General features: G+C 44.3%; 1 protein-coding gene across 3 annotated transcripts in view; it reads right to left on the bottom strand.

The window, feature by feature from the left end:
- Positions 1-521: 521 nt before the first annotated feature.
- SERINC5 (serine incorporator 5) overlaps positions 522-26909 on the bottom strand; it is a 100809-nt gene continuing 74421 nt past the window's right edge. For all 3 annotated transcript variants that reach the window (XM_045897365.3, XM_045897355.3, XM_064596291.1), the window contains 8 exons: positions 25321-25414; positions 20051-20262; positions 16730-16825; positions 12797-12923; positions 6702-6768; positions 3077-3116; positions 2297-2441; positions 522-783 (listed from right to left, as the gene is read on the bottom strand). In XM_045897365.3, the coding sequence (XP_045753321.1) occupies positions 636-783; positions 2297-2441; positions 3077-3116; positions 6702-6768; positions 12797-12923; positions 16730-16825; positions 20051-20262; positions 25321-25414 (929 nt within the window). In that variant the 3' untranslated portion in view covers positions 522-635. The remainder of the gene's footprint in view (positions 784-2296; positions 2442-3076; positions 3117-6701; positions 6769-12796; positions 12924-16729; positions 16826-20050; positions 20263-25320; positions 25415-26909) is intronic.

Here is a 26909-nt window from a genome sequence, read left to right on the forward strand (position 1 = left end):
TGTGAAGTTGTGATTCCCAGCATCACAGCTTCAAAGGGAAACGTCTGGAGGCCAGGAGGAAACAGCACAAGGGTGGAGTTAAAAGCAGGTGCTTCCTCTTGTACCCTATAAATACCAAGTAGCTGAGAGCAAGGAGCCTGCGGGATGAGTGGTCTCTGCAGAGCCCACTGCAGATGAGGCTCCCGGCCGAGGTGTGGGAGACGGATCTGCATTCCGTCAGGGGCTGAGGGTTCAAGATTTTGGCAAGGTTTTCTATTCCAAGGATAAGAATGACAAGATCAGATTTATCCCTGTCATGCCCCAAACTGTGTTTTGGTAAAAAAAAGTATAGAAGGAAAATACTAGCCTAATTTGTCTTCCAGTTTTTAGAGCGGAGACACACACAAAATATCACTCAGGATCAGCTTGGTTGAAAATTTCAGTTCTTTCGGAATAAAATGGTTATTTCTTTTTGATTTTCCGAATTAAAAAGCCAATCAGGTGATTTTTTTTTCTTTCTGAAAGCCTTTTTTTCAGACCCACTCAAACCAGCCAGAGGATGCCAGCTTTTCACGAAGCACCAGTCATGGCTCAGACCCCTGGGACACTTGTTCAAGGGATGTCACTTCCAGCCTGCAGGCCTGCTCCGATCCTCCTCACACAGAGAACTGGCGAGAGGGACAGCAGAGGGGAGCGACGAGGGTCCCCAGGTATAAGAGCACACACATCCAGCAGGAGGCCATCTTGACCCAGAAGATGGACCAGCTTCCACTGAAGAAGGTTTCGATGTTGGCACTTTCATAGCTGTGGAAACGAGAGCCAAATGTGGTCAGAGCAGGAAGAGAACAAGGCAGTGAGAAGATCTCTTCCATAAGGGGTCTCCCTGCTCCCATCCCCTCCAGCCTTTCTGTTTCTCCTAACGGCTCGATTCAGATACAACTCACACCATTTAAAGTGTACATCATTTCCCTGCCTCCTCCCAGCCCCTGGCATTCACTAATCTACTTTCTGTCTCTCTGGATTTGCCTATTCCAGACATTTCATATAAATGGAATTATGTGGCCTCTCGTGACCGGTGTTTAAGGTTTGTTCATGTGGTAGCATGGATCAGTACTTGATTCCTTTTTATTGCTGAGTGATATTCCACTGTGTGGAGATAGCATGTTTTGTTTATCCATTCATCAGCTAATAGACATTTGGGTGGTTTCTACTTTTTGGCTGTGATAAGTGATGCTGCTTATACGTGATGTGTGTAGAAGTTTTTGTGTGGCCATACTTTTCTTCCCTGTTGGGTATATACCTAGGATTAGCACAGCCAGGTCATACCATAACTCTGTGTTTAACATTCGGAGGAACTGCCAAAGTGTTTTCCAAAGTGGTTGCACCATGTTTACGATCCTAGCAGGAGTTTTTGTAAAAGGGTTCTAAATTTTTCCCACATTCTTGACAATATCTGTTATTTTCTGCCTTATTAATTATAGCTCCCTCCATCTTTTAAGCTTCCCATGCCAAAACTTTCCAGGAATTACCAAAGCATTAGATGCATTGGGGATACATTAGAAGCTCCCTCCTCTCTTTTCCCTTAAGATGTTCTGGAAAAATCTCCCCAGGGAAGCCTTCTGCTGGCCCCACCAGCCCTAAACCCCACCTGGTACTCCTCATTCCTTTTCCTCATTTTTCTCCCTAACAGTCAGCACTATCTGCCACACCGCATTTGGATCATGGTCTGCCTCCTCCGTTAGATTATAAGCCTGCCATTTCTAACAGTGCAGCACATCGAAGCCACTCAAATAGTTGCTGCATGAGTGGATAAAAGAAAGCACAGTGAGCCTAAATGTCTATCCCATGTGTATTCTGAGTTATAACAAATTACAATCCAACCAAAACTTCGGATCAGTGAAAAATGATCCAAAAAGAATTAAAAGAGAATTTCTATGTAGTGACAGGGCAAGTTAGATCCATCATGTATTGCCAACTTTAAAAAACAAAACAAAGCAAAAATATCTCAAGGGGAAACACATATAATCGTATTTATATTTTAAAAATTGCACAGGCTTGTAAATGCACAGAAAAGGAATGAGGGGACACGTGCCACCTTAGCCCTGGTTGTGGGGCGTGAGCATCAGCAATTCCCAGGGTTAAAAGCATGCCTGCAGACTGTTGAGACCCCAGGACTGTTTCTGTGTAGATGAGCATAGCAGGATTTGGAGAAGAGTTTAGCTGACTCAGTGTGGGTCTCAGCACTTAAAGACTAGGACATAACTTGATTTTCTAAAGACTATCCCTTCTAAAATGTCTAAGACAATGGGCCACTCACTTGAACCAGCTGGTGACGGTCATCATCACATAGAGGGAAGCCAAAAAGAACACGAAGTGGAAATAGGAGTAGCTATAGACAGTGCCTCTCTTCTCATCATAAATGACCCGTGGTCCCTCCTTCACATTCTGCTGCTCTTCAGCATCTGCGAGGCACAAAGCGAGCGCAAGCTCATTGAGCGAACACGGGCACGCCTGCCGCGTTAGCAGTCACACTCACTCATTCCAATCCCAGAGACTGGTGAGTAGAAAAGATGTCAAGAACCGTTTGTAGCCTCAGGCAATTTCATCCACACCCTCCGTGCAAAACCCCCACCCAACCCCAGGACCCTCCTCCACAGGATGAGTTTCCTAACACCACATTCGTTTTTAACAGAGCAGAAGAGAACCTTTACTAACAGAAAACCCAGGATAAGCTCAGATGGAAGTGAGAGAGCAAGCCAAGCGTTCTCAAGCCCCTGGGATGCTCCAATCCAAGAAGAAAAGGAAGTTGAAAGGAAGAAATTTTCCAAATTTTCATTCCTTTGAAAAAAATGTACTTCCTCCTTCTCTAAATCTCACTGTAGAATTTAACTTACATATTAGCCAAAACAGAAACGGGTTCTTGCTGGCCAGAATACCAACACAAATACACCCAGCAATCACTCAGGAAGAATGTGAAAAGTAGATCAACAGTACACCAGCTTTGGAAGAAAACGTTCCTCTTACCATTCAAGTTCTCTGGGTGTGAATCCCAAACACCTAAAACTAGAGCTGCATGTAAGGGAGATTGACTACTTACCCTCTCCATCGGGGCCGAAGCAAAAACAACACCGGGCTACCTGGAAGAGCAAACCCAACAACGTCAGGGGGCTTTTCTACTTCACTAAAGGCCATCCACGTGATGTGCCAAGCCTTCCGCGTAAAGACCCCTTCCACAGGATCTGACCAAGCATCTGTTCTTCCCAAGTGCTCTGGTGCCGGCGACAGGAAACAGACACGGAGGTGAGCCACCTAGAGCCCCTTCAATGGCGCTCACTGAGTGCTCGCTCAGCTACTTGGGAGTGCTGTGAGCAGCCTCCAGACGGCGGCTCCCAGGCTTTCCCTCGGTCACAGAGTTGCCCTGCCCTAGAGCCAGCCCTCTTGAGCAACCCACATTGAATGACTGCTCACGGCAGGGGTGTAGGGGTGCGGCCATTGACCCTCGGCGACTGCTCTGATGGGTCATATCTGCTCTGGGGCACCGAAGGGGTCAACAGAGGCTTTGTGCAGCCTACGGTGCCCTTCAACTTCACCCTTGGCCCAATTTTGCCTCCTTCCCCTTCCTTTCCTTCCACGTGTGTTGATCCCTAATAGATACTGTGCATGTCAACTCTGCCTTGGCAGCTGTTTCTGGAAAATTCAACCTGAAATGCAAGGTGAACAAGACAGGTCCCCCCCACTCTCGCGGAGCTCACTCCTGGTGATGATTTGCTCTACTTGCTGGGATTATTATTCTGTTTGCAGTTGAAGAAACTGAGGTCAAGCAATTCTGGCCTGAAGTTCAAAACGAGTCTAGTGACAGAGCTGGAGTATAAATGCAGGATAGGCACTCCAAGGTCTGCAGTTCACAAGAGGCAATAGGTCTAGGCATGCGAGGTCTAGCAGGTGGTGGAGCCGGCAGAATCAGACATGGTAAAGCTAGGAGGTCTGGAAGCAGGAGGCCCACCTCCATTTCCTATGAAATCAGACTGCTGAACTGTCTGCCTCTACAGAGGCAGGGGTACTGGGGGCCGGGGTGGATGGAGGGGATGCCTTCCTTTGAAGAGTCTCTGGCACCTTTTAAATTTTGTACCGTGTTGGGGTGCCTGGGTGGCTCAGTCGTTAAGCATCTGCCTTCGGCTCAGGTCATGATCCTAGGGTCCTGGGATCGAGCCCCGCGTCGGGCTCCCTGCTCCGCGGGGAGCCTGCTTCTCCCTCTCCCCCTCCCCCTCCCCCTGCTTGTGTTCCTGCTCTCGCTGTCTCTGTCTCTGTCAAATAAATAAATAAAATCTTTAAAAAAAAAAATTTGTACCGTGTTTCTGACCTACTCAGAACAATAAACTAATAAAAAACTGGATTATGAAAAATTAATACATGATTTCAGAAAGACTCTGGTAAACAGAGTAAGAAACATTACACATAGCAAGACCGGCTGGGGAGTACTGGGTCCTTGGCACTTTCTGGCTGACAGTACTTTTATTAGAAAGAACACAGAGGGCGCCTGGGTGGCTCAGATGGTTGAGCGTCTGCCTTCGGCTCAGGTCATGATCCCAGGGTCCTGGGATCGAGTTCCGCATCGGGCTCTCTGCTCCTTGGGAGCCTGCTTCTCCCTCTGCCTCTCTCGCTCTGTCTCTCATGAATAAATAAATAAAATCTTAAAAAAAAGAAAGAAAGAACACAGAGCCAGGGACAAGGACATGGAGCTCGAGCCTTCATCTCATTTATACACCTCAAAGCCAAGCCCGTTTCCCTACTACATCAGGGATACTTCTAAAAGAGGGAATGGCCGTGACAGAATCTTGGATCAAGTGACACAGTCTAAGATTCACTAATCATTCAGTGGGCTCAAGACAGGGTATCCTGGGGTCCTAGTTCTTCTGAAGCTTAACTTAGCATAAGAAACCACTCTCTCTTTCAAAGGTATATCCTGTGAAACTTGATACAAGGAGAGCAAACCAACTTCCGTTTTGCAGGCTCTCCCATTCAGAAGAAAACAGTGGGACATTTTCCTTAGAATGAGAAGGAAAGCATCCTCTTAAAGCTAACTTAGAGACTTGCTGTTCTTTGAGCTTGCACTCTACACAATAGGGACATTGAAGCCACGGAGCACGACCTCAGCAGGTGGTCACCCACCAGTGGTGAGAACAAATGCCTGCCTTCTAGAGACCATTCTCCTCTGTGTAAGAAGCAGTAACCTATTCAGACTCAGCAGAGCCTTCTCCTTTTTTGAAGGGACAGAAAGAGCTGTTGAATGCTGCTGGCAGACTGACAACCCTTCATAATGTTCACTATCTCCAGGTCAGGTGCAGGAAAGACCGTCCCCAGAGCCCCAGCTGCAGAGAAGAGCGTCCGTATCTGGACAGACACCAGGGCTCCTCCATCCCGGGAAGGCTACGAGGACACGGCCGGGGGCCAGGGGCCAGGAGCCAGCGGCTGAGCTCTCGGGCAGCAGAGTTCAGGACCATGGACTCCGGAGCCAGAGTGCACAGGCCACATGCCAGCTAATCAGAAGTTTAAATAACTTTTCTGTCTCTCCCCTCTGTAAAATGGAGATAAAGCCCTCACTGGGTTTTTATGAGGATGAAATGCAATCACAAATATAGCGCTTAGAACTGCCTGGCATGTAGCAAGTGCTGTTAAGTCTCAGCCACCATTGGAATCCCATGTTCCTTCCATTCTTGGGGTCAGGGCTGAGTCTTTTTCTGGCTGCCTCCATGGGATTAGCCCTTTTCTGACCTAAGTGGATGTTCCATGAGGGCCCCAGCAAAAGACTTTTGCACAAGTAAGGAAGTAACAGACTTTCTGCCAACCACCCTGATTCTCTGGACCTCTACTGTTCCCAATTCCTTATCCAGTGAAATGCCCACCTGATGGAACTGATGCAGTTACATAAGCTAATACGTAGACAATGCTCAGCAGTGTGGCAGGGAGCAGATGCTTGCTCCTTCCCTTCTCCAGAACAACACAGAAGAATGGACTAGAAGTTCACACACCACACACAGTCCATTATGACAGAAGGAAATCGCAGAGGGGCACCTGAGTGGCTCAGATGGTTAAGCGTCTGCCTTCGGCTCAGGTCATGATCCCAGGGTCCTGGGATCGAGTCCCACATCGGGCTCCCTGCTCCTTGGGAGCCTGCTTCTCCCTCTGCCTCTCTCTCTCTCTCATGAATAAATAAATAAAATCTTAAAAAAAAAAAAAAAAAAAAGAAGGAAATCCCAGAGAGCAGCCCGACAAAGCTACCCAGGCCTCGAGTGGGAGATGGGCAGCAATGCCACACTAGAGGCTAGTTTTGTTGGAGGAAAATCAAAGATTCATTTTAATCCCATCGTATCTACAAGACATTGTCTTTTCTGTACAAAAACTGTATTCTTGGGGCACCTGGGTGGCTCAGATGGTTAAGCGTCTGCCTTTGGCTCAGGTCATGATCTCAGGGTCCTGGGATCGAGTCCCACATCGGGCTCCCTGCTCCTTGGGAAGCTGCTTCTCCCTCTGCCTCTCTCTCTCTCTCTCTCTGTCTGTCATGAATAAATAAATAAAATCTTTAAAAAAAAAAAAAAACCTGTATTCTTTCCTGGGGAGAAAAATGGGATGCAGATCAATAAAGATGCAAACACACAGAAAGAGGCTTCCTGAAAAATGGGTCTTCTGAGATGAAGCAGGACCAGGGAAGGAAATGAACTTACTTCCAGTTCAGGAGCCGCGTATCGCCCCTGCAGAGCATCAGAACTTGACCTCGTCGTCGATGTCAAGCTAAGAAACAAACACACACATGTTATATCCCAACAGAGGAAGGGCAGAGCCGCCTGGCCAGTGCTGTCGTGAGAGGCTCACGGCACCCTCCAGTCCTGGCTCCTTAAAAAGAACTCGTCTAGGGCGCCTGGGTGGCTCAGTTGGTTAAGCGACTGCCTTCGGCTCAGGTCATGATCCTGGAGTCCTGGGATCGAGTCCCACAATCGGGCTCCCTGCTCAGCAGGGAGTCTGCTTCTCCCTCTGACCCTCCCCCCTCTCATGCTCTATCTCATTCTCTCTCTCAAATAAATAAATAAAATCTTTAAAAAAAAAAAAAAAAGAACTTGTCTATTCCAGTATCACGCTTTGCTCCAAAACTGACTGACCAATTCTACAGTTGATGTCTTTTCACACGGATTGCATTAGATCATTTTAAGCAAATAGAAGTTTGTTGATAAAGAAGTAAGGTATCTTTTGGTCCTATTATCTTGGTTTTCACCTCTCCTCCCTCAAACACCAAGCCAAAAGGATTTTCTGATTTCACTTTTATCTTTCCACAACTTTTGAGTAGTCTCACTTAGAAGGGATCAAAACTGGACAAAAGAACCCAGAGATAGCATTAAAAAAAAAAAAAAAAAAAAGCAAGGGCATGAAAAGCAAAGGTCACAGTTATTTACTGTGATAATCAGCCTTTGGAAGAACAAGGTTTTCTGTTTGGAAATTCAACAGACTAGCTGTCAGTGTGATTAAAAAAAAAAAAATTCTTCCCACCATTCTCCCTATACCCAGAGAGGTAAAATATTATAAAATCTGGCTTCTAGGAGTAAAAAAGGTATTTCTTCTGGGGGGATAGGGGGGAAGGGAACATTTTAAGCAAACAGAAATATATACAATACTCAGGGTTCCGGCTAACTCTATAAATTCATTTAGCAAATATTTACTGCGAGCCTGCCATGTGTCAGGCCCTGTTCTAAGCCCTTGGGGACCCAGTGAAAAAGACAATCCCTAACCTCTTGCGCCATGCCTCCGGCGCCGGCCTGGGGGCAAGCGGGGGTGTGGCCCCAGGAGAAGCAGGAATTAGAAGACTCATGTCAACCGAATAAACCCCAAGAAGCAACACTGCCTTCTCTGCTCATTCTCATCCTCTTTCTCCGAGACAGAAGAGATGAGTGAAATGCAAATAAACAATAAAAAGCCTTCCTCACAAGAAGGTCCTCTGGGATCCAAGCACACTGCTTCCTTTGTGGGCCACTCAAGTCCAATAGCATTACTTTCTCTTCTGTTCGGTACAGACAGATGCTGATCAAGGCCCAAGCGCTCCCACACTTCCTGACTTCTAGCCTCCTTCGACGAATTTTAGAGATATTTCCCAATAGTGGTGCACCCAAGAAACACATACACCTCGGTCTTGCATGTAAGAGCGGGCTATATTTTCTGCAGGTGAATTATGATTTAATACAGCATATCATTTCTGCGGAGGAAAATGTAACCTTTTAGAAACAGATCGATTATCTCCAATTTTCACCTAAAAGATGGTATTCCTTCTTTAAAAGGGTTAGAATACATACTGCACTTTTGTAAATTCTTCGGAATAAAATGGTTTCAAGAAAAACAAAGCTTTTGATTCTGGCAGCTCTGCCACTTTACTTCCATCATCAGAGAGCACAAAATGGGGAAGCTTTTGTTCTTATTTCTAAATACCTGTATTCTATTACTCAGCCATCAAAAAGAACGGGATCTTGCCATTTGCAACAATGTGGATGGAACTATAGGGTATTATGCTAAGCGAAATAAATCAGTCAGAAAAAGGCAATTATCATATGATCTCACTCATATGTGGAATTTAAGAAACAAGATAGAGGATCATAGGGTAAGGAAGGAAAATAAAACGAGATGAAATCAGAGAGGGAGATAAACCGGAGACTCTTAATCATAGGAAATAAACCGAGGGCTGCTAGAGGGGAAGGAGGTAGGAGGATGGGGTAACTGGGTGATGGGCACTGAGGAGGGCGTGTGATGTGATGAGCACTGGATGTTATATAAGACTGATGAATCACTGACCCTCTACCTCTGAAACTAATAATACACTATGTTAAGTAATTGAATTTAATTTTAAAAATAAATAAATACCTGTATTCAGTTCATCATTAGTAACAGAGGACTCCTACAAGTAGATGCCACTATAAAATATTATTATAATTCAGTCATGGCCTTCACCCACAAAATACTCTCTTGGAATTACCAAGGAAACACTGTTTTCACAGACTCCTTAAAAACCTAGGAAATTCTTATCGCCCGCATTCTATTACTCAGACCCCCCTGTTTGATGAGCACAAGACACGTTGCTACACAACAATTCCTGGATTATGCAGAACCTCTTCCCTTCCAGGGCTAAGGCAGGAGCAACTTCACCCACTGCTCCTTGTGGGGCGTGGAAGGAGACTGACCGCATTTGCTTGCGACAGGGCCTCACCCTATAGACAAGTTACAGCGCGTTGACTATCTCTAGCCTGCACTCACAGGAAACCAGCAGTGCCTTGCAATTATGATGAACAAAAAAACCGCCTCCCCTCCGCCCACCCCCTCCACCCCCCCACCACCACCGCCATGCCCAGGGCCTCTTCCATAAAGGCAGAATGATTCAAAATGCAGGTGGCTCTCCACACCCGCTTCAACTGCTTTGGGAACTGCCAAACTCCCCTAGATCAAAGAAAATCTCGAGAGAACATGTCCAGACTTTCCTGTTGGAGAGCACAGATTCTGCTCCCTGACAAACTTACAGGGTCCTTGGGAGATCTCATGACTATTCCCACCCTTTGTGTGAAGTTCAGTTATGTTCCCAAATATAACTGGTGACTCCTAGCTCCCAATGGAGAAGACAGTCCTATGTGAACTGGGGGGAGGCCTTGACATGCCCCTTAATGCAGAGACCAGAAGATTTCTAGTTGGTAGGTGAGGGAGCGGCAGGATTCTCAAAATAAAGCTTGTACACTCCTCCATTTTTTTTTCTTAACTTGTCCTCCTTTCTTAAATAAAGGTAGCAGACAAAGAACACACCAAAAGAATAGACACCGTGATTTGCCAACTCTTCCCAGTTTAAGCCAATCCTCTCTCCAATTCTATCTTACCAACCTTGTACTTAATTTCTACAGGGTCTGCCCTATTGCCATGAATGTTTCATTTTGAATTAGCAAGTTGTTTGACATTTAATAAGGATTCTTAGTTTTTCCAATTTTAAATTCAAATTCCTAAATATTTAAATAATAATTATTTTTCTCATAAGCATAGTTAAAACTGAAATGGCCAGGACCATTTAATAGCACAAATACCTCCTAATAATAAAATGAGGAAAGTCATCCAGCTTATCCTTGAACCTCAGTGAAGGACCTTACTCCAAACAATCCCAGGGGGAAAAACGGCTATGAACCTGCCTCTCCCAGCACTCTAGCCAAGGAGACACAAGGAGAGGGTTCCTGAGATTGGGGGTGGAGAATCACAGAAATGGGCTCTATGCCCCTCAGTTTCCTTACGTACAACGAGGGAACTGAAGCTGACTGACTCCAGGATCCTGCCTGGCTGGACAGTCTGAACTTGAAGCCAACAAAATAACAATTTCAATCAAAACCTAGAGACCAAGAGGGGAATTAAGGAGTAGTTAGTGGAGGCTGGGGCCTAAGGGGGTGTCCGGGGGATGGACCTACACAAAGAGCCATTAGGGAACCCCTGCATGGGGTCCAAGCTCTGATACTTCTTATAGCAGTAATGCCTGGGGACAACAGAAGAGGCGTCTAGAGAAAGAATGGCCTCAGCTGTAAAGCCAGGGAGTAGGTTTAGGTTGAACCCTTCCTTCTAGCTAAGACAGCAAAGATAAGACATACTCATAGTGAGTGCCCCAGAAGCAGGACTTATGACAGAGAACCAGAAACCGAGTGTGGAGGCCAGCATGAGAGCCCCCTAAAGGAGCAGGTGAGGAGACAGCATTACAGTAAGGCTTCTAGGACCTTACAAAAAAGTTAACCCCAAACCCAAGCAATCTTGGGGCTTTCAGGGAAAACATGTAATGTTCACACTACGCAGTCTTTAGGCTTCCTACAACTGCTATCAAGAATTCTAGATATTCCTGGGGCGCCCAGCTGACTCAGTCAGAAGAGCATGCAACTCTTCATCTGGGGGTTGTGAGTTCAAGCCCTATATTGGGTGTAGAGATTACTTAAAAAAAAAAAAAATCTTAAAAAAGAAAAAAATTCTAGATATTCCTTTAAAAAAAAAAAAGGATGGGGCGCCTGGGTGGCTCAGTCGTTAAGCGTCTGCCTTCGGCTCAGATCATGATCCCAGGGTCCCGGGATCGAGCCCCGCATCGGGCTCCCTGCTCAGCGGGAGGCCTGCTTCTCCCTCTCCCACTCTCCCTGCTTGTGTTCCTGCTCTCGCTGTATCTCTGTCTCCATCAAATAAATAAATAAAATCTTTTAAAAAGGATAACAATTTTCAAAGCTGACCGCAGCTACCTGGAATCTCTGTAAATGCCAGTAACAGACGTTATGGAACGCTAGTGATTAAAGTGCAACACGGCGGTGCCCGCTGGGAGGAGGGGGTGGGCAGCAGCGACCACACAAGGGGAGCCCTCCTGGAACCTGGTAGCTCTGGAGCGCTGCTGTGAGACGGGGCGTCAGGGGCAAGCGCTCATTAGTCATCTACTTTCTCCTCACATCATCTGCAATATTTTTTACATGCCAATATAGAAAAAAACCTGAGGGATAAACGATGAAATTAGCTGTGCCGTCGCCGTTTCCCCCCCTCCCCCGCCCCCGAAGCCCAAGAAAAACAGACTCAGGAAGGAAAAGCTTACTCAGAGAAAGAAGAGCTGACAATCAGCATTCAAAATTTGGGTGGCTTTATGGTTTTCCTGACAACATCCACTGACTTGGGCCCGAATCCCATCTACTGCTTTGGGTATAGTAGGTACGAAGTGAACAGCTATGGAATTAATTAAAAATGAAAGGCCAGACATGGTCCCCGTGGTCCTTTCCGCTGTCAGGAGAATCTGTCACTCTGTCGGGGACAGGATGAGGACCAATGTTACGGAACCTTCACTGGGACAACCACCTGCACCCAAGCAAGCACTTCATGGCCTGACACGTGGCTGAACAAGTACTCTAAAAACCCAGTTCCAGTGTCTCCAAAATGTCTGTCTGTAGGTCCCTTTCTAACAGGAGGGAGTGTGAGAGCTGTAAGAGAAAATACCAGGGTGTACAGAAAGACATGTTCTTTATATAAGCTAGCACTGTCAGGATTCTTCAGTTTCTGCCAGGGGAAGACCATAATACATTACACCTATAACAAGATGCAATTTTTATACATTGAAACCTAACAAAGAAAACGTAAAACACAGAAGTAAAACCTAAATGTGAGAAGATCATTGCCAAAGGGAAGCTTAATTATCACTGAAATACATACTCGGAATCGGTAACTAAGCATTTCTACCCGTTACTTTTCCCCCTTGGGCAATCTTTCAAACATTCTAAATAAAGGCGGCACCAACCCCACCACGAACGAGCATGTGAAATACAGCCTGCTTTAACAGCACTGTGGGTTTCAGCATAAAAGAAAAGGGGCGTTTCCTGTCTTTCTTGGGCCAAGCACAAAATGACCATGTATGTACGGCTTTGTACTCTTTCCATCAGCAGCAGAACAAATGGCATTTCCCGTGGATTAGAAAGCGGCCAAAATGTTCTGGCGCAAACCATTTCTTCCCCACTTTGTACTCCCTTGCCCTCCAAAAATGCTTTAGCGACTAATATTCAACCGTTTCCTCAAGGGCTGCAACGTCCTATAGATCTATTATAGTCACCCATATAAATACAAGTAAGGAAAACGAAGTCCAAACACTGAGGTTCGATGCTGTGACACACACTTTTTCCTTCAAGCTACTTGCCCTCTTCCTCAGGTGGGATTTGCTTCGCTGCCTCGCTGCTGTTGCTAAACCCTTCTTAAAATTTCCTCCGTACTTTTAAAGTTGCAAAGGTTGCCTCAAGTATCTCCTAAGACTTACCATGAATATAAGATGCACATGAACAAGAGAGTGGTACCAAGTCCAGTAACCAAGTTTTCGTCTCTGTACAGGTCCTGACCAAGGTCTGGCACACAGATCGTCACATTCCTCCCATGCTCGTCTAGAGCTTACAAGGAAAAGACAAAGTAATCACAGTTAATTAGAAAAGCCTGTTGTAGCAGACAGACATTCAGTTGGGGGAAATCTGGGTAGCTTGGAAGAGTGAAGGCTTATTATTGGAAACTCCTACTCTACAGTCCCACTGAAGTTAGACTAGATTGCTGCTATTTCAAAGCACCCACTGGGGCGCCCGGGTGGCTCAGTCAGCCTTCGGGCTCAGGTCATGATCCCAGGGTCCTGGGATCAAGTCCCGCATCGGGCTCCCTGCTCTGCGGGGAGCCTGCTTCTCCCTCTCCCACTCCCCCTGCTTGTGTTCCCTCTCTCGCTGTGTCTCTCTCTGTCAAATAAATAAATAAAATCTTTAAAAAAAAAAAAAAAGCACCCCCTCCCACCTAAGCAGCCTCTTCGAACAAGACCCTCAGATTCCAGCTGAATGCCAAAGGGTTTCTCCATGCCATGATGCAGTAAGAGTCTTGCTCTTTTCAGTACTCTTCTAACACTAGTAAAAAGTAAAACTATACCTATTTTTCAGTTGACTTAGCAGGCTCTAAACAGAGGTAGTATGCAGACATTCTTGAGTTTCCACCGTGTCTATCCTCTCTGGAAGCGTGTCGAGGCTACTCAACAACCAAATACATACTGGCTGTGCAAGAGCCACCCGGTCCAAAGCCTCCACCCACATGCGAAGTCCCTTTACTGTCAGTAATAGGGTGGTCGTGATGCTATTATCCTTTGCTTACTTCTTACCTCCTTTCCCAGGAAGGGTCTTCCATAATGGTCCCTTTCTCTACACTTTCTTTCTTTCTTTTTTTAAGATTTTATTTTTAAGGGGGTGCCTGGGTGGCTCAGTTAGTTAAGCGTCTGCCTTCGGCTCAGGTCATGATCCTGGAGTCCCAGGATTGAGCCCCACAGCAGGCTCCCTGCTCAGCCGGGGAGTCTGCTTCTCCCTCTCCTCACCCCCTCAGCTCATGTTCTCGCTCTCTCCTCACTCTCTCTCTCAAACAAGTAAATAAAAATCTTAAAAAAAAAAAAATTTATTTTTAAGTAATTTCTATACCTAACACAGGGCTTGAACTCACAACCCCGAGATCAAGAGTCACATGCTCTACCAACTGAGCCAGCCAGGCACCACCCCTCTACATTTTCTTTTAAAAAATATATATGTCCTGTTTCTTTTTGTCGATCAGGTCTGTAAATGTCCTAAATCTACAGTGCTAAAAAACATCAGTTTATTTATAAATAGAAGAGTTATTTAAAGAGAAGTTCTTTCCTCAATGATGCTGTAGTAGCATTAATTCCATTTGTTACCATTGTGCACAAAAGCCTTGTTTACAAGGGAACAGTACAGATATATCATTTTCTCCACTGTATTTAATAGGTGTAACTGGTTAGTAGTTACTGAATCATGATGTAAAAAAAATGACAATACTCAGGTATGTGCTTTCTGAGTGTTTCAAATTACAGTCTATGAACACTGCTGACACCCACAGGAGAGAATAAAATTACCTGTGCAAAGGTGTGAGAAAAAACAGCATGTGTGCATCAGTTGCCTGGCTGGCTCAGTCGGTAGAACAAGTGACTCTTGATCTCAGGGTCATGAGGTCAAGCCCCACACTGGGCGTGGAACCCACTTGTAAAAAAATAAAAGTAAGTGCTAAACACAAACACATCCTGGGGCGCCTGGCTGGCTCAGTCAAAGAAGAATGCAACTCTTGTTTTCAAGAGTTGTGAGTTCAAGCCCCACGTTGGGTGTAGAGATACCTAAAAATAAAATCTCTTAAAAAAAAGAAAAAAGGTTTTAAAATAAAAAAATAGCGTGTGACCTGGGAATATCCTGCAGGTTTTCTAGATTTCTTAAAAGTTTCAAGAGGCAGGGTGCCTGGGTGGCTCAGTTGGTTAAGCATCGAACTCTTGATTTTGGTTCAGGTCATGATCTCCAGGTTGTGAGATCAAGCCCCACATCAGGCTCCATGCTGGGTGTGGAACCTGCTTGGGATTCTCTCTCCTTTTCCCTCTCCCCCTCCCTAAATAAATAAATAAAAATAAAATCCATTTTACAAACATGCACATTCTAAGTATTAGGAGACAGACTACAATTATTACTGGCACTCACATTTGAGACAGCAAAAATAGCTGTGTGTACTGTGGTGTAAGGAATCTTTATTCTTAGGCCAATGAAAAAAAAAAATTTTTTAACTGACCAAAATATGAACTTTTCTATTTAAGTAGTACCACCTGAAATTAAAAGGAAGTTTTCTATTTGTAAGTGATACCTGCCATTTAAGAGAAAAACACTGTAGCCAAAAACCTCATTACATTAAAACCAAAAATTAATAGTCGTAAAAGAAAGTCTTAAAGAAACTAGACCTAAATAAACTTAGAGTCAAGATAGAGCTATTTAAAAAAAAAAAAATTAAATTAAATCCAGGATAGACCATACTTAATAAGACCTACAACTGTATCACTTTGCACTATAAATAGCTATAAAGACAAGACTCATACACACAGTACATGTATATAAAACTTTCAAAATTATCTTTGCATTTACTTTCTACATTTAAAAAAGGAAAACAACTTCAATTTTCTATTCTAGAGAAAAGATAGCACATTTATTTATTTATTTATTTTTAAGATTATTTATTTGTGAGAGAGTGAATGAGAGACAGAGAGCATGAGAGGGAGGAGGGTTAGAGGGAGAAGCAGGCTCTCTGCTGAGCAGGGAGCCCGATGCGGGACTCGATCCTGGGACTCCAGGATCATGACCTGAGCCGAAGGCAGTCGCTTAACCAACTGAGCCACCCAGGCGCCCAGATAGCACATTTATTTAACTTGATTTATACAAGATCAAATGTACCCAAACATACATACATTCATACATACTTATGTGTATATATGTGTGTATACATTTATATACACGTTTATATATCACAAAAGCAATATGGATGATGAAATATAATGAGTTCAGAAATCAAAATAAGAAATGGTCTTTTGGTCTTTTACTGGCAAGGGGCTCAGATAATAACAATGTATAATAGAATAGGGCTCTTATAGTTCTCAAATAATCATTACAACCACTACAATAACAATAGCTAACCGTTATAGAGTACCTACGACATGCCAGGAACACATATATACATACACACATACACACTCATTGAATTCTTTAAAAACCACCCTATAAAATAGGAATCTTATTTAATTACCTTATTAAAATCCTCATTTTAAAGACAAGGTATCTAGGCAGAGAGAGGTAAATAACCCTCTACAAGTTACTGAGGTGGCAGAACCAAGCTATAAACCCAGGCGATCTGACTCCCAAGCTCATACATGTTGTGTTGTCGCTATAAACATTTAAGAAGAGCAATTCAAGGTCACACAGTCAGCCAACGTTAGAGCTGGGCTCAAGTCCTGTCTCCTGCTTCCCACTCCCACGTTCCTCCCACCCTCTCTTACAGTCAGAGAGATGACCATCTGAAGAAAAGGAAATTAGTAACCAACGAAAAAGACAACGCAAAATAAGCAAAACACAATGATGTTCCTTGAAAACACAGAGCAGGAAAATGTAGATTAGCCCCAAAGCAAACTCAACAGCCCATCTTTGTTCCTGTCTTTCCTACACAGCGGGAAGACTCAGAAGAAGAAATTTTCATTTTCGTATCCCACGTTAAGGACATTATTTAGTGAAAAATCCAGATCATCTATATTGATTATTACATCTCTGACATTCTCATCAACAGCTCAGTAGAGACATACTCCTTCCTCTGCAATGAAAACATTCAAACCCACGCTCCCTAAGAAGGCAGGCTGGCTTACCTACTTCTACGGGTTTGCTGGACAGCGCCGAGAAAGTGAGATACATCACGTAGCAGCTTATGAGCCCTGACTGCAGTAACCCGGAATGGGGCTGTCCTGGAAAATCAAAGTGACAGATTTTAACACAGAGTTTTAAATTTCAAAAATAAGAAAGCCTAAAAACATAGGTCCCCATCCTCAAATGATACTCCTCAAACTTGGACCCCCATCTTTAAAGGGAAGAAGAGGTCAATAACATATTTTCCAAACAACACTAAAAAGACAGGGAAGTGGATGGAATTATACACTAAGCCTAACTATGTTACTTTAGAGATGCCAGGTTCTGCTGAGTGCTCTACCACCATGTTATTTTCATAACAACTATACTTAGGGGCGGCTGGGTGGCTCAGTCATTAAGCATCTGCCTTCGGCTCAGGTCATGATCCCAGGGTCCTGGGATCGAGCCCCGTACTGGGTTCCCTGCTTCGCGGGAAGGCTGCTTCTCCCTCTCCCACTCCCCTTGCTTATGTTCCCTCTCTCGCTGTGTCCCTCTCTGTCAAATAAATAAATAAAATCTTAAAAAAAAAATTTTTTTTTAAGTAACAACTGTACTTAAACATACTGCCTAGTCCTCCTGAGGTTCATTAACACGAGCTCTTAAATATTAAGACCTCAGAAGAAAATTCACCATCATTATTTGTGAGACCACATAGCTTAGTGAAGTAAATGGGAGACAGATTTCATAGGGCATGGATTCCAGATTCTACAAAGCCATCAGACACTTAAAGTCCATGACAGTGGAAAAAAGCTCGACCTGTCAATAGACAAAAACAAACAAACAAACCAAAAAACAACACCTTTGGGAATACCAGTTCAGGTAAAGAGGAAGGCACTGGGGCTCAGCATTCATTGAGGGAAGAGCTTTAATATGTTATAATATTTAAATTAAACTGTTTCAATCATTCAGAGTAACCAGGATATGACAAAAAGGATTTATCATTTTTTGGTGGAATTTTCAACCACCTGCCTACATGAAAGGATTTAGTTCATCCAGTCTTCCCTCTGATTAAATTTGTTTCAAGTTTTAATTATTAAATTGTACTGACCAGGGGAGCCTGGGTGGCTCAGTCAGTTAAGCGTCTGCCTTTGGCCCAGGTCATGATCTCAGCGTCCTGGTATCAAGCCCCACATTGGGCTCACTGCTCAGGGGGAGTCTGCTTTTCCCTCTCCCTCTGCCCCGCACTCGTGCTCAGCCCTCTCTCTCTCAAATAAATAAAATCTTTTAAAAAATTAAATAAATAAATAAAAATAAAATAAATTGTACTAACCAATAAAGATACAGAAATAGTCTTTTATAATGCTGCTCTTTGGCACGGGAATAAGACTCACTTTAGCAACTAATGGCATTAAACCAAATATTTCAAAATATTATAACTATTTTATTATTTTTTAAAGACTTTATTTATTTATTTGACAAAGAGAGACACAGCGAGAGAGGGAACACAAGCAGGGGAAGTGGGAGAGGGAAAAGCAGGCTTCCCGCTGAGCAGGGAGCCCCATACAGGGCTCGATCCCAGGACCCTGGGATCATGACCTGAGCCGAAGGCAGACGCTTAACGACTGAGCCACCCAAGCACCCCAACATATTATAACTATTTTAAAAAGTAGGATTTAACCCAAATGGTAGTTTAATCTGAACACTAGTGTGTTTTAGGAAATTCTTAACTGATCAGTAAAAGGGACTAGGAGATTAGGACTCTCAATTTCAATAATATACTTGAAATTTTCAGTACCAGAAAATCTTTAAATTATTTAATACTAGTTCACTTTTTTTTGAAGTTTATTTATTTAATTTAGTAATCTCTATACCCAACGTGAGACTTGAACTCATGACTCCACAGATCGAGAGTCACACGCTCTTCCAATCGGGATGGAGCCAGCCAGGCACCCTAAGACTAGTTCACTTTTTAAATCACCATTTTAGAAATGATTTGAGGGACTATAAATTATTGGCCACCTTTCCCTTTTCCTATTAGAAACCTGGATATCATTTGCATTTCATCACCTGTAGAGTAAGATACCTTCAAGAATATTAGACTATGATTACTTCTTTCTATTTTTTTATTTTTAAAGATTTTACTTATTTGACAGAGAGAGACACAGCGAGAGAGGGAACACAAGCAGGGGGAGTGGGAGAGGGAGAAGCCCGCTTCCAGCAGGGCAGGGAGCCCAATGCGGGGCTCGATCCCAGGACCCTGAGATCATGACCTGAGCCGAAGGCAGACACTTAACAACTGAGCCACCCAGGCGCCCCTGACTACTTCTTTCTATAGCCAAAGATGGTATTCTGGCTTAAGACATCAGAAGTTGTTTATAAAAGATAAACCAGACCTGGACTTTCTAAAGCACTTTCAAATCCCATTATCCCTTCCTTTTTGCCTCTGTAGGTTTTTGTTTGTTTTTAAGTAATCTCTATGCCCAACGTGAGGCTCGAATTCATGACCAAGATCAAGAGTCACATGTTCTACTGACTGAGCCAGCGAGGCACCCCTCTTCTATTTGCCTTTGAAACAACCTTGGGCCAGGAAGGTTTACAGATTTCTGTTGGCTTTGCTGAGAAAGGACTGAGGTCTGAGGAAGGTTAGCTCGTGGGGCCAGCTACTGGCTCAGCCAGACTGGATTTCCTGCTTCCTGACTCCTAGGCCACATGGCTCCCGATTTCTGACCCAGAGGCCTTGGGTGAAAGATGAGCCCAGAAAGAGCTCCTTCTGGAGCCTTCTCATTCCAGTTTTACACAGGGATTATAGTTATTAATATACACTCAAGGCATCTTCCACTTAAAGGCTCCTTGTAGTACATTATTTAATAATGGTAACATCTGGGGTGCCGGGGTGGCTCAGTCGGTTAAGCGTCTACCTTTAGCTCAGATCATGATCCCCGGGTCCTGGGATCAAGCCCCACGTCGGGCTCCCTGCTCAGCGGGGAGCCTGCTTCTCCCTCTCTAACCTGCTTGTGTTGTACTCTCTGTCGCTATCCCTGTCTCTCTCTCCAATAAATAAATAAAATATTTAAAAAATAATAATAATGGTAACATCTGTCTTCCCATTTATTGACTTCACTACGTTCTGATCTTTCTTGACCTGAGGCGTGCCAACGATCACATTCGACCCAAGTGTGGGATATGAAGAGGAGACTGCAGTCCCACCCTTCCTATGGCCGACCCATCCATGGTAAATTAAGGAAAGACCATAATTTAAAAACACAACTAAAAACATGAGGTTTTGCTCAAACTAACACACAACAAAACATAAATAAGGAGGAAGGGGGAAAAAACGTGCTTACGATTTTGGACGCAGGGCGAGATGGCTACCACTGAAATGAGCAGACAAAGGCCCCCGTTCAGCCCCAGGAGAATTTTGTTTTCCAGGCAGCCGTCCTTCTGTGTATAAAACACCGCCATCAGAATCAGGCCTCCGGCGGCAATGGAGTACATGATGAGGGTCACGAGGGCCAGAGCGGCGTACCACAGCTTGTTGGTGGCTGTGCCTGCAGTCCTGTTTCTCCACAAGTGGGTAAGAGGGAGAGGAGAGAAGACAAGTCAACGAAGCCCCCATTCTCTGACCACATTTACCACCCCTCAGGCACTGGCGGGGCTCTCAGGCCCCAGGCCATTAGAAACCCAGTTGTCCAGAGACCTACCCTTTTGCCACAGTCATGCTCCAGCAAAGCCAGAAGGTACAGGTAAAATATGCAAAACTGTTCTGGTTCAGGCTCAGGATGTTTTCTAAACACTAAAACATTCTGTTTTTATGTGTATTCATCAACTAAAATGCACATCCACAGACTTGACTCTACCCTCCCCATTCTGAATAGGAATCTCCCTGGGGTCAGCTTTGGCAAGTCTTTTTTTTTTTTTTTAAAGATTTTATTTATTTATTTGAGAGAGAGAATGAGAGAGAGAGAGAGAGAGCATGAGAGGGGGAGGGTCAGAGGAAGAAGCAGACTCCCTGCCGAGCAGGGAGCCCGATGCGGGACTCGATCCCGGGACTCCAGGATCATGACCTGAGCCGAAGGCAGTCGCTTAACCAACTGAGCCACCCAGGTGCCCAGCTTTGGCAAGTCTTAAAAACAAAGTGGCTCTTGGGCGCCTGGGTGGCTCAGTCGTTAAGCATCTGCCTTCGGCTCGGGTCATGATCCCAGGGTCCTTGGGATCGAGTCCCACATCGGGCTCCCTGCTCTGCGGGGAGCCTGCCTCTCCCTCTCCCACTCCCCCTGCTTGTGTTCCTGCTCTCGCTCTCTCTCTCTCTGTCAAATAAATAAATTAAAAAATCTTTAAAAAAAAAAAAACAAAACAAACAAAAAAGTGGCTCTTGGATGGGGTTCTCTTCACGCTTTCCCGCTCAACACAGAGCCCGGACATGGCACCGCATCCTACTAGAGGTGCTGCCACAGCTTCTCTTTGGGGAGAGAAGCAGCAAGCGACCTTCACTCAGAGAAACACTGGCGGACCTCAGCCCCTGCAGCCCTCCACGGCAAAGGGGCATCGACCGTGGTACTGCTTCTCCAGAACAATGCCACGTGGGATGGAGGGAGAGTGTAAAGAGAATAAAATCACCTGGGCAGTGAGTAAAAACCATAACAGGATTATAATAAGAAACTTAAAGAGATTAATTTGCTTTCCAGTTTATATACTTATTAATAAAGGGATGGGAGAAATAAGTGGTGGTTTAACAACCTACAGAAATTATTCAGAACAACAACAAAATAGAATGTTCAAAACCACTAAACAAAGAGGACAGAACAAGAGGGAGCACGGAGTGAATCATTCTCATCTGCCTTATGATTAAACGGCCCCACTGTAACCACATTCTAACAAAACTTCACAGAGAAAGCAACTTGCTTAATGTTTTCACAAAACTGGAAAGTATTCAGGCAACTCAGCTAAAATGTTTTAATTATGAAAAAGTTATTGCAGCCAGAGACAAACAGGAGGAAAGACAGAAATGATAATGACCATCATATTCCTGAAACCAAGCCAGGCACTCAATGACCACAGAATTAGTCTAACATAAAAGGCACACAAAGGAAATGACAGAAAATGAGACTCGAGAAATGAAAAAAAAAAAAAATCTGAAAGCCAAATGGTAATCAATGACAGAGAACCAGAACGCATCACGTAGAAAAAGGTGAACACGGCTGGCCAGTGTGGGTGGGGTGCGACTGTTTCTCCACTGGTCTTTTGGGCTCTTGTTAGCATATGAAGGACTTTCTTTCTCTCTCTTTTTTTAAGATTTTATTTATTTATTTGAGAAAGAGAGAGAGAACACACGCAAGCAGGGGGAGGAGCAGAGGGAGAGGGACAAGCGGAGTCTGCCCTGGGCGCAGAGCCCAAGGTGGGGTTTGATCCCACGACCCTGAGATCATGACCAGAGCCAAAACCACGAGTCAGACGCTTAACCAACTGAGCCACCCAGGTGCCCTGAGAAGAGGAATTTTTTACAAAAAGAAAACAGCTCCTGACTGCAATTTTTCTCTCCTGGCTCCCTCCTCCCCCACCATGTCCTCATCACCATCAGCGAAATCTACGAGTTCCAACTCTGGAATATACCAGAACCTAACTGCTGCTATCATCGTTCAAGCTACAGTCATCTTTCACCTGGATTATCTCCCATGGGTCTCCTTACTTGCAACTCTTTCCCCCTCTAATCTTTTCTGTAATTAAAATATACATCCTATCATGTTCTTTTTGTTTCAAACCCCAGTGATGCCCTTCCATCTCACACAACAGCCCCAGAAGCCCGCCATGATCTGACCCAATGCCATCTCCTATCTCTCCTCTGGTGCCCACCCCTCAGCACTGGGGTGTGGCACAGAGGATGCCCATTTGCCCCTCAACAAGCAGAGTCCTGCCTCCATCTCTCTCCCTTCCTTCTGGTCGCGGTTAACTCCCTCACACCAGATCGTGAAGCTTTTCCCTGCCCTGCTCTCCCCAAAGCCCACACCCTGCTTTCTTTTCCTCCAGTCTTTTCCCCATCGAGCCTGTCACTTATTTGCTTGGTCATAAACCGATGATCTACCCATGCTCCCTGCCCTCCCCAAAAGGAGAAGGTAAGCTCCACAGAGCAGGACATCACTGTGTTCACTGCTCTTCTCCTGCCGTTGAGTGCCTGGCAGATAGTATGTGCTTAATGAATACTGCTGCGAGGACTGTCAACAGTTAAAACGTAACTTTGTGCAGCAATAGTAGCAAAATGGCTGCCATTCCCGTGGCTCCAGATTCGTGGCTTCCTCCTCGGTGACAGCTTGCTCTTGCAGACGTCCCACCTAAGTACCATGACTTAGTTTTCTTTATACTCTCAGTGCCTATCACCACACTGTCTGGGCACACACTTAATACTCCTCCAAAATGTGAATAAATGCTAAATGGAAAGAAGCACTTGGAAGGAAATGAGAAAAGAACCAGAAAATGGGCAGAGCACCAACAAAGTAAGCGGGCACCAGGTTGGGAGAGTCAGCTGTACTTGGGCTCAGGACTCAGGAGAACCCAACCACAATAGAAATTACAAATCTAGCACATTCAGAAGATGGGTCTTTGTGAGAAACACCGGAATGTACCTTCTACTTTTTGCTATTTCATTTTTAAGAGTTGTCACTTCAAATCACAAAATTCGAGGTAGAAAGAAAAAAACACATTAAACATCTAATGCAACTATATTATTTTGCAGGTGTGAAAAGTGAGGTCAGAGAGGCCAAGTAATATGCGTAAAAGAAAACTGAACTAGAGAAGCAGGGACACGAACACCCGGAGCTTCCTGGTTTCTGGGCCCAGGGCCTCCATCCTACTACCATCAGGATCTTTTCCTTCTGAAGATGTTTACTGAAAAGAGAAAACAGGGATGCTTGGGTGGCTCAGTCAGTTAAGCGTCTGCCTTTGGCTCAGGTCTTGATCCCAGAGTCCTGGAATTGAGTCGCACGTTGGGCTCCTTGCTCAGGGGGGAGCCTGCTTCTCCCTCGCCCTCTGCCTGCCACTCTGTCTACTTGTGCTCTCTCTGACAAATAAAGAAAATCCTAAAAAAAAACCCAAAAAAACAGAAAACAGAGAAGAAAAGGGAAGAAAAAGCACTTTGGTTGTTCCATTAGGAGCGATGTATTATATTTTCTAGACTAACCTTGTAAGCAACAGTCTTAGTTAAAAAAGATGCCCCCCAAAAACTAATAAGTTAATTTACCTGAAAGTACATTATTAGTGAGCTTCCTAGCTTAATCCTAATTTTAGGCAGACAAATCAACTATGAGTATGTTGACAAAAGGGATTTTGTTGGGGTATTAGCCTCAACGCTGAGACAACAATAACATCATTTGTTGCAAAGCTCTTAAGCCATTCTTATTGAGTGGTTTCTGGAACGTTTTTATAGCAGCCAAACTCTTCCAAAATGCCTGTTACAGCTTGGCATCAATAATTAGTACCGGAAAATGGCTTCAGAATCAATCAAAACAATCAAATCAGAGCTGAAGATGTACAAGTATTCTCGAGAGAACATACTACTTAATGGGCAAATCAGGCACTCAGTACTGAAGATGTTATTATTTTAAAAATTCCCCGTTTTGAAGTATACATGTGAAAATTTTAGGAAGACTTAGGATGATTTTTTATTAGACAAAATAAATTTCTGTAGTGCTACCTATGTGACTATTCAATGTGCTGTAAACATTTTAAAAACTGACTCTAAGTATTTGGGTACTTACTCCAATATTTTCCAAATTATAAAATGGTAACACTAGCCTTTCACTCACACACCTCTTGATTTGCTCTCTAAAGAAACAAAACCAAAACCCAAATGAAACTACTACTACCAAGCTGAGAAATGTAATCAGAATGAAAAGAATGAGAAGCATTTTCAGGGGTCCTCCCAACAGGGAGCCTGCTTCTCCCTCTCCCTCTGCCGCTCCCCCTGCTTGTGAGCTCTCTCTGTCAAACAAATTTTAAAAATCTTTAAAAAAAAAAAGTACTTTCAAAGAATTTGGACCATATATTTTGTTTTGTCCAAGATAAAAAATAAATTTCAAATTCATACATTATTTCTGATTTTTTTCCAAAACAGTATAAAATAACATGATACGTATAAAATCTACAAAATAACAAAAGTCTTACTAGGTACAATAGGTATTTTCATTCATATATTTTTAAAAGATTTCATTTATTTATTTGAGAGAGAGCACAAGGGGGGTAGCTGCACACAGGGCAGGGGCAGAAGGAGAAGCAGACTCCCTGCCAAGCAGGGAACCTGATGCTCATGCACTCCATCCCAGGACCGAGATCATGACCTAAGCCAAAGTCAGCTGCTTAACCGACTGAGCTACCCAGGCGCCCCTTCATTCATATTTTATAAGCAAAGTAAGAAAGGAGAGAAAAACAGCACGGGAGAGGAGTGAATGAAAAGGTTCAAAGAGCAGGAGTGCAGGGAAAGTGCCGGCAAGCTGTCTGAGGTGTGAGCAGGCTGCTGATCCCGGCCAGTGCAACTCAGAGTCGAGCCTCTATCAACCCCGTCCTGTGGGCAGTTTCTCTGAGCAACGGGTGAGTTCCCTTGGAAACTTTCCCAAAATGCACATACCAGTTCTTGTTCCATTTATGTGCAAACTCCACGAGCAGGATGAGTTGGATGCCTATAAAGATGAAGCCTCCGACGGCTCCCACATAGCGCCAGGCTGCAAAAGAAGATAATCCGAAAGGAGATGAGATGATTGTTCCAGTGTTGAGCTCAAAGGAGAATAATGACTATAGTTCATCTTTACTGCATTCTTAGTGTATCTGCAACACATTCAATTTCCAGGCAATCACATAAGATGGGTGCCACCATTATGCCCACTTTACAGATAAGAAAAATTGAGAATCTATGTAAATGGGACAAAGTCCCATAGCCAGTAAAGGACATAGCTGGGATGTGAGCACAAGGAGTGTGGCTCAGGAGCACCTGAGCTTAAGCTACACACTGTACCTGCCAGGCAGCCTAACAGATGCAGCCATTCACAGAATCAACAATGACCCACAATTTAAAAGTAAAAACACATACTAAGAGGGAAAAGGATTCAAACTGTATTGTCTAGGGAGCCACCAGAGGCTAGTAGGGAAATAAGGTTCAGATTGGGGGCCAAGCGACTCAGATCCACTTCTCTGCGACAAGGAAGCTCTAACCTTGAAAGAGCCATGTCACTCCTCTGGGTTACAGCTTGTCTATAAAAATGACTAAGATGCACTAGAGGACTGCTAGGCCCCTTCCCATCCTAAATCTACCATTTTCTTTTTTTTTTTTTTAAAGATTTTATTTATTTGACAAAGAGAGACACAGTGAGAGAGGGAACACCAGCAGGGGGAGTGGGAGAGGGAGAAGCAGGCTTCCCGCGGAGCAGGGAGCCCGATGTGGGGCTCGATCCCAAGACCCTGAGATCATGACCTGAGCCAAAGGCAGACGCTTAACGACTGAGCCACCCAGGTGCCCCCTAAATCTACCATTTTCATACATAAAAGTACATCTGTGGGGAACAGAAAGCTAGTTAACAAAATTTTGGGAAAAACCAAGACTTAGATATAACTCCCTTAAGGACTACATAAAACTAGTATGACCGTAGGGGCGCCTGGGTGGCTCAGTTGGTTAAGTGTCTGCCTTCGGCTCAGGTCACAATCTCAGGGTCCTGGGATCGAGACCCATGTTGGGCTCCCTGCTCAGTGGGGAGTATGCTTCTCCCTCTCTCTCCCTGTCAAATAAATAAAATCTTAAAAAAAAAAAAAAAAACCAACTAGTATGACCCTAAATATTAGCCGGACCCTAGTGACCATTTGAGGGACCGTGGGCCACTCCTTATGGGCTGACACAGCGTGAATGTTTTTACTACCTGAACTAGAAAAATGAATTCATTTGGGTTAAAACTATGTTTTGAGCCACTGAAATTCAGGCTTTTTTCCCTCCCTGGCTCTTTTGAAAAAAGGCCCCCATTTCAGGTATGATTAAAGGCTTCAAATTAAATTAATTTTGGTAAATTTGGTGAAAAAGAAAATAATTCAATGGTATACAGTCTCACGTAAGGTAAGTTTAGATAAGTAAGATAAGCCTCTCCGGTCTCAGCTCAGCTGCAAGCAGATTTGAAGCTGCTCAGAAGCCCCGTGTTGGTTTCAGGTGGAGGCGGATTTCCTGGGCAGTGCTGG

This window comes from Mirounga angustirostris, unplaced genomic scaffold, assembly GCF_029215605.1.
Source record: "Mirounga angustirostris isolate CCGP_5_RB_7025 unplaced genomic scaffold, mMirAng1.0.hap1 SCAF_7, whole genome shotgun sequence".
In the NCBI taxonomy this organism is placed as follows: domain Eukaryota; kingdom Metazoa; phylum Chordata; class Mammalia; order Carnivora; family Phocidae; genus Mirounga; species Mirounga angustirostris.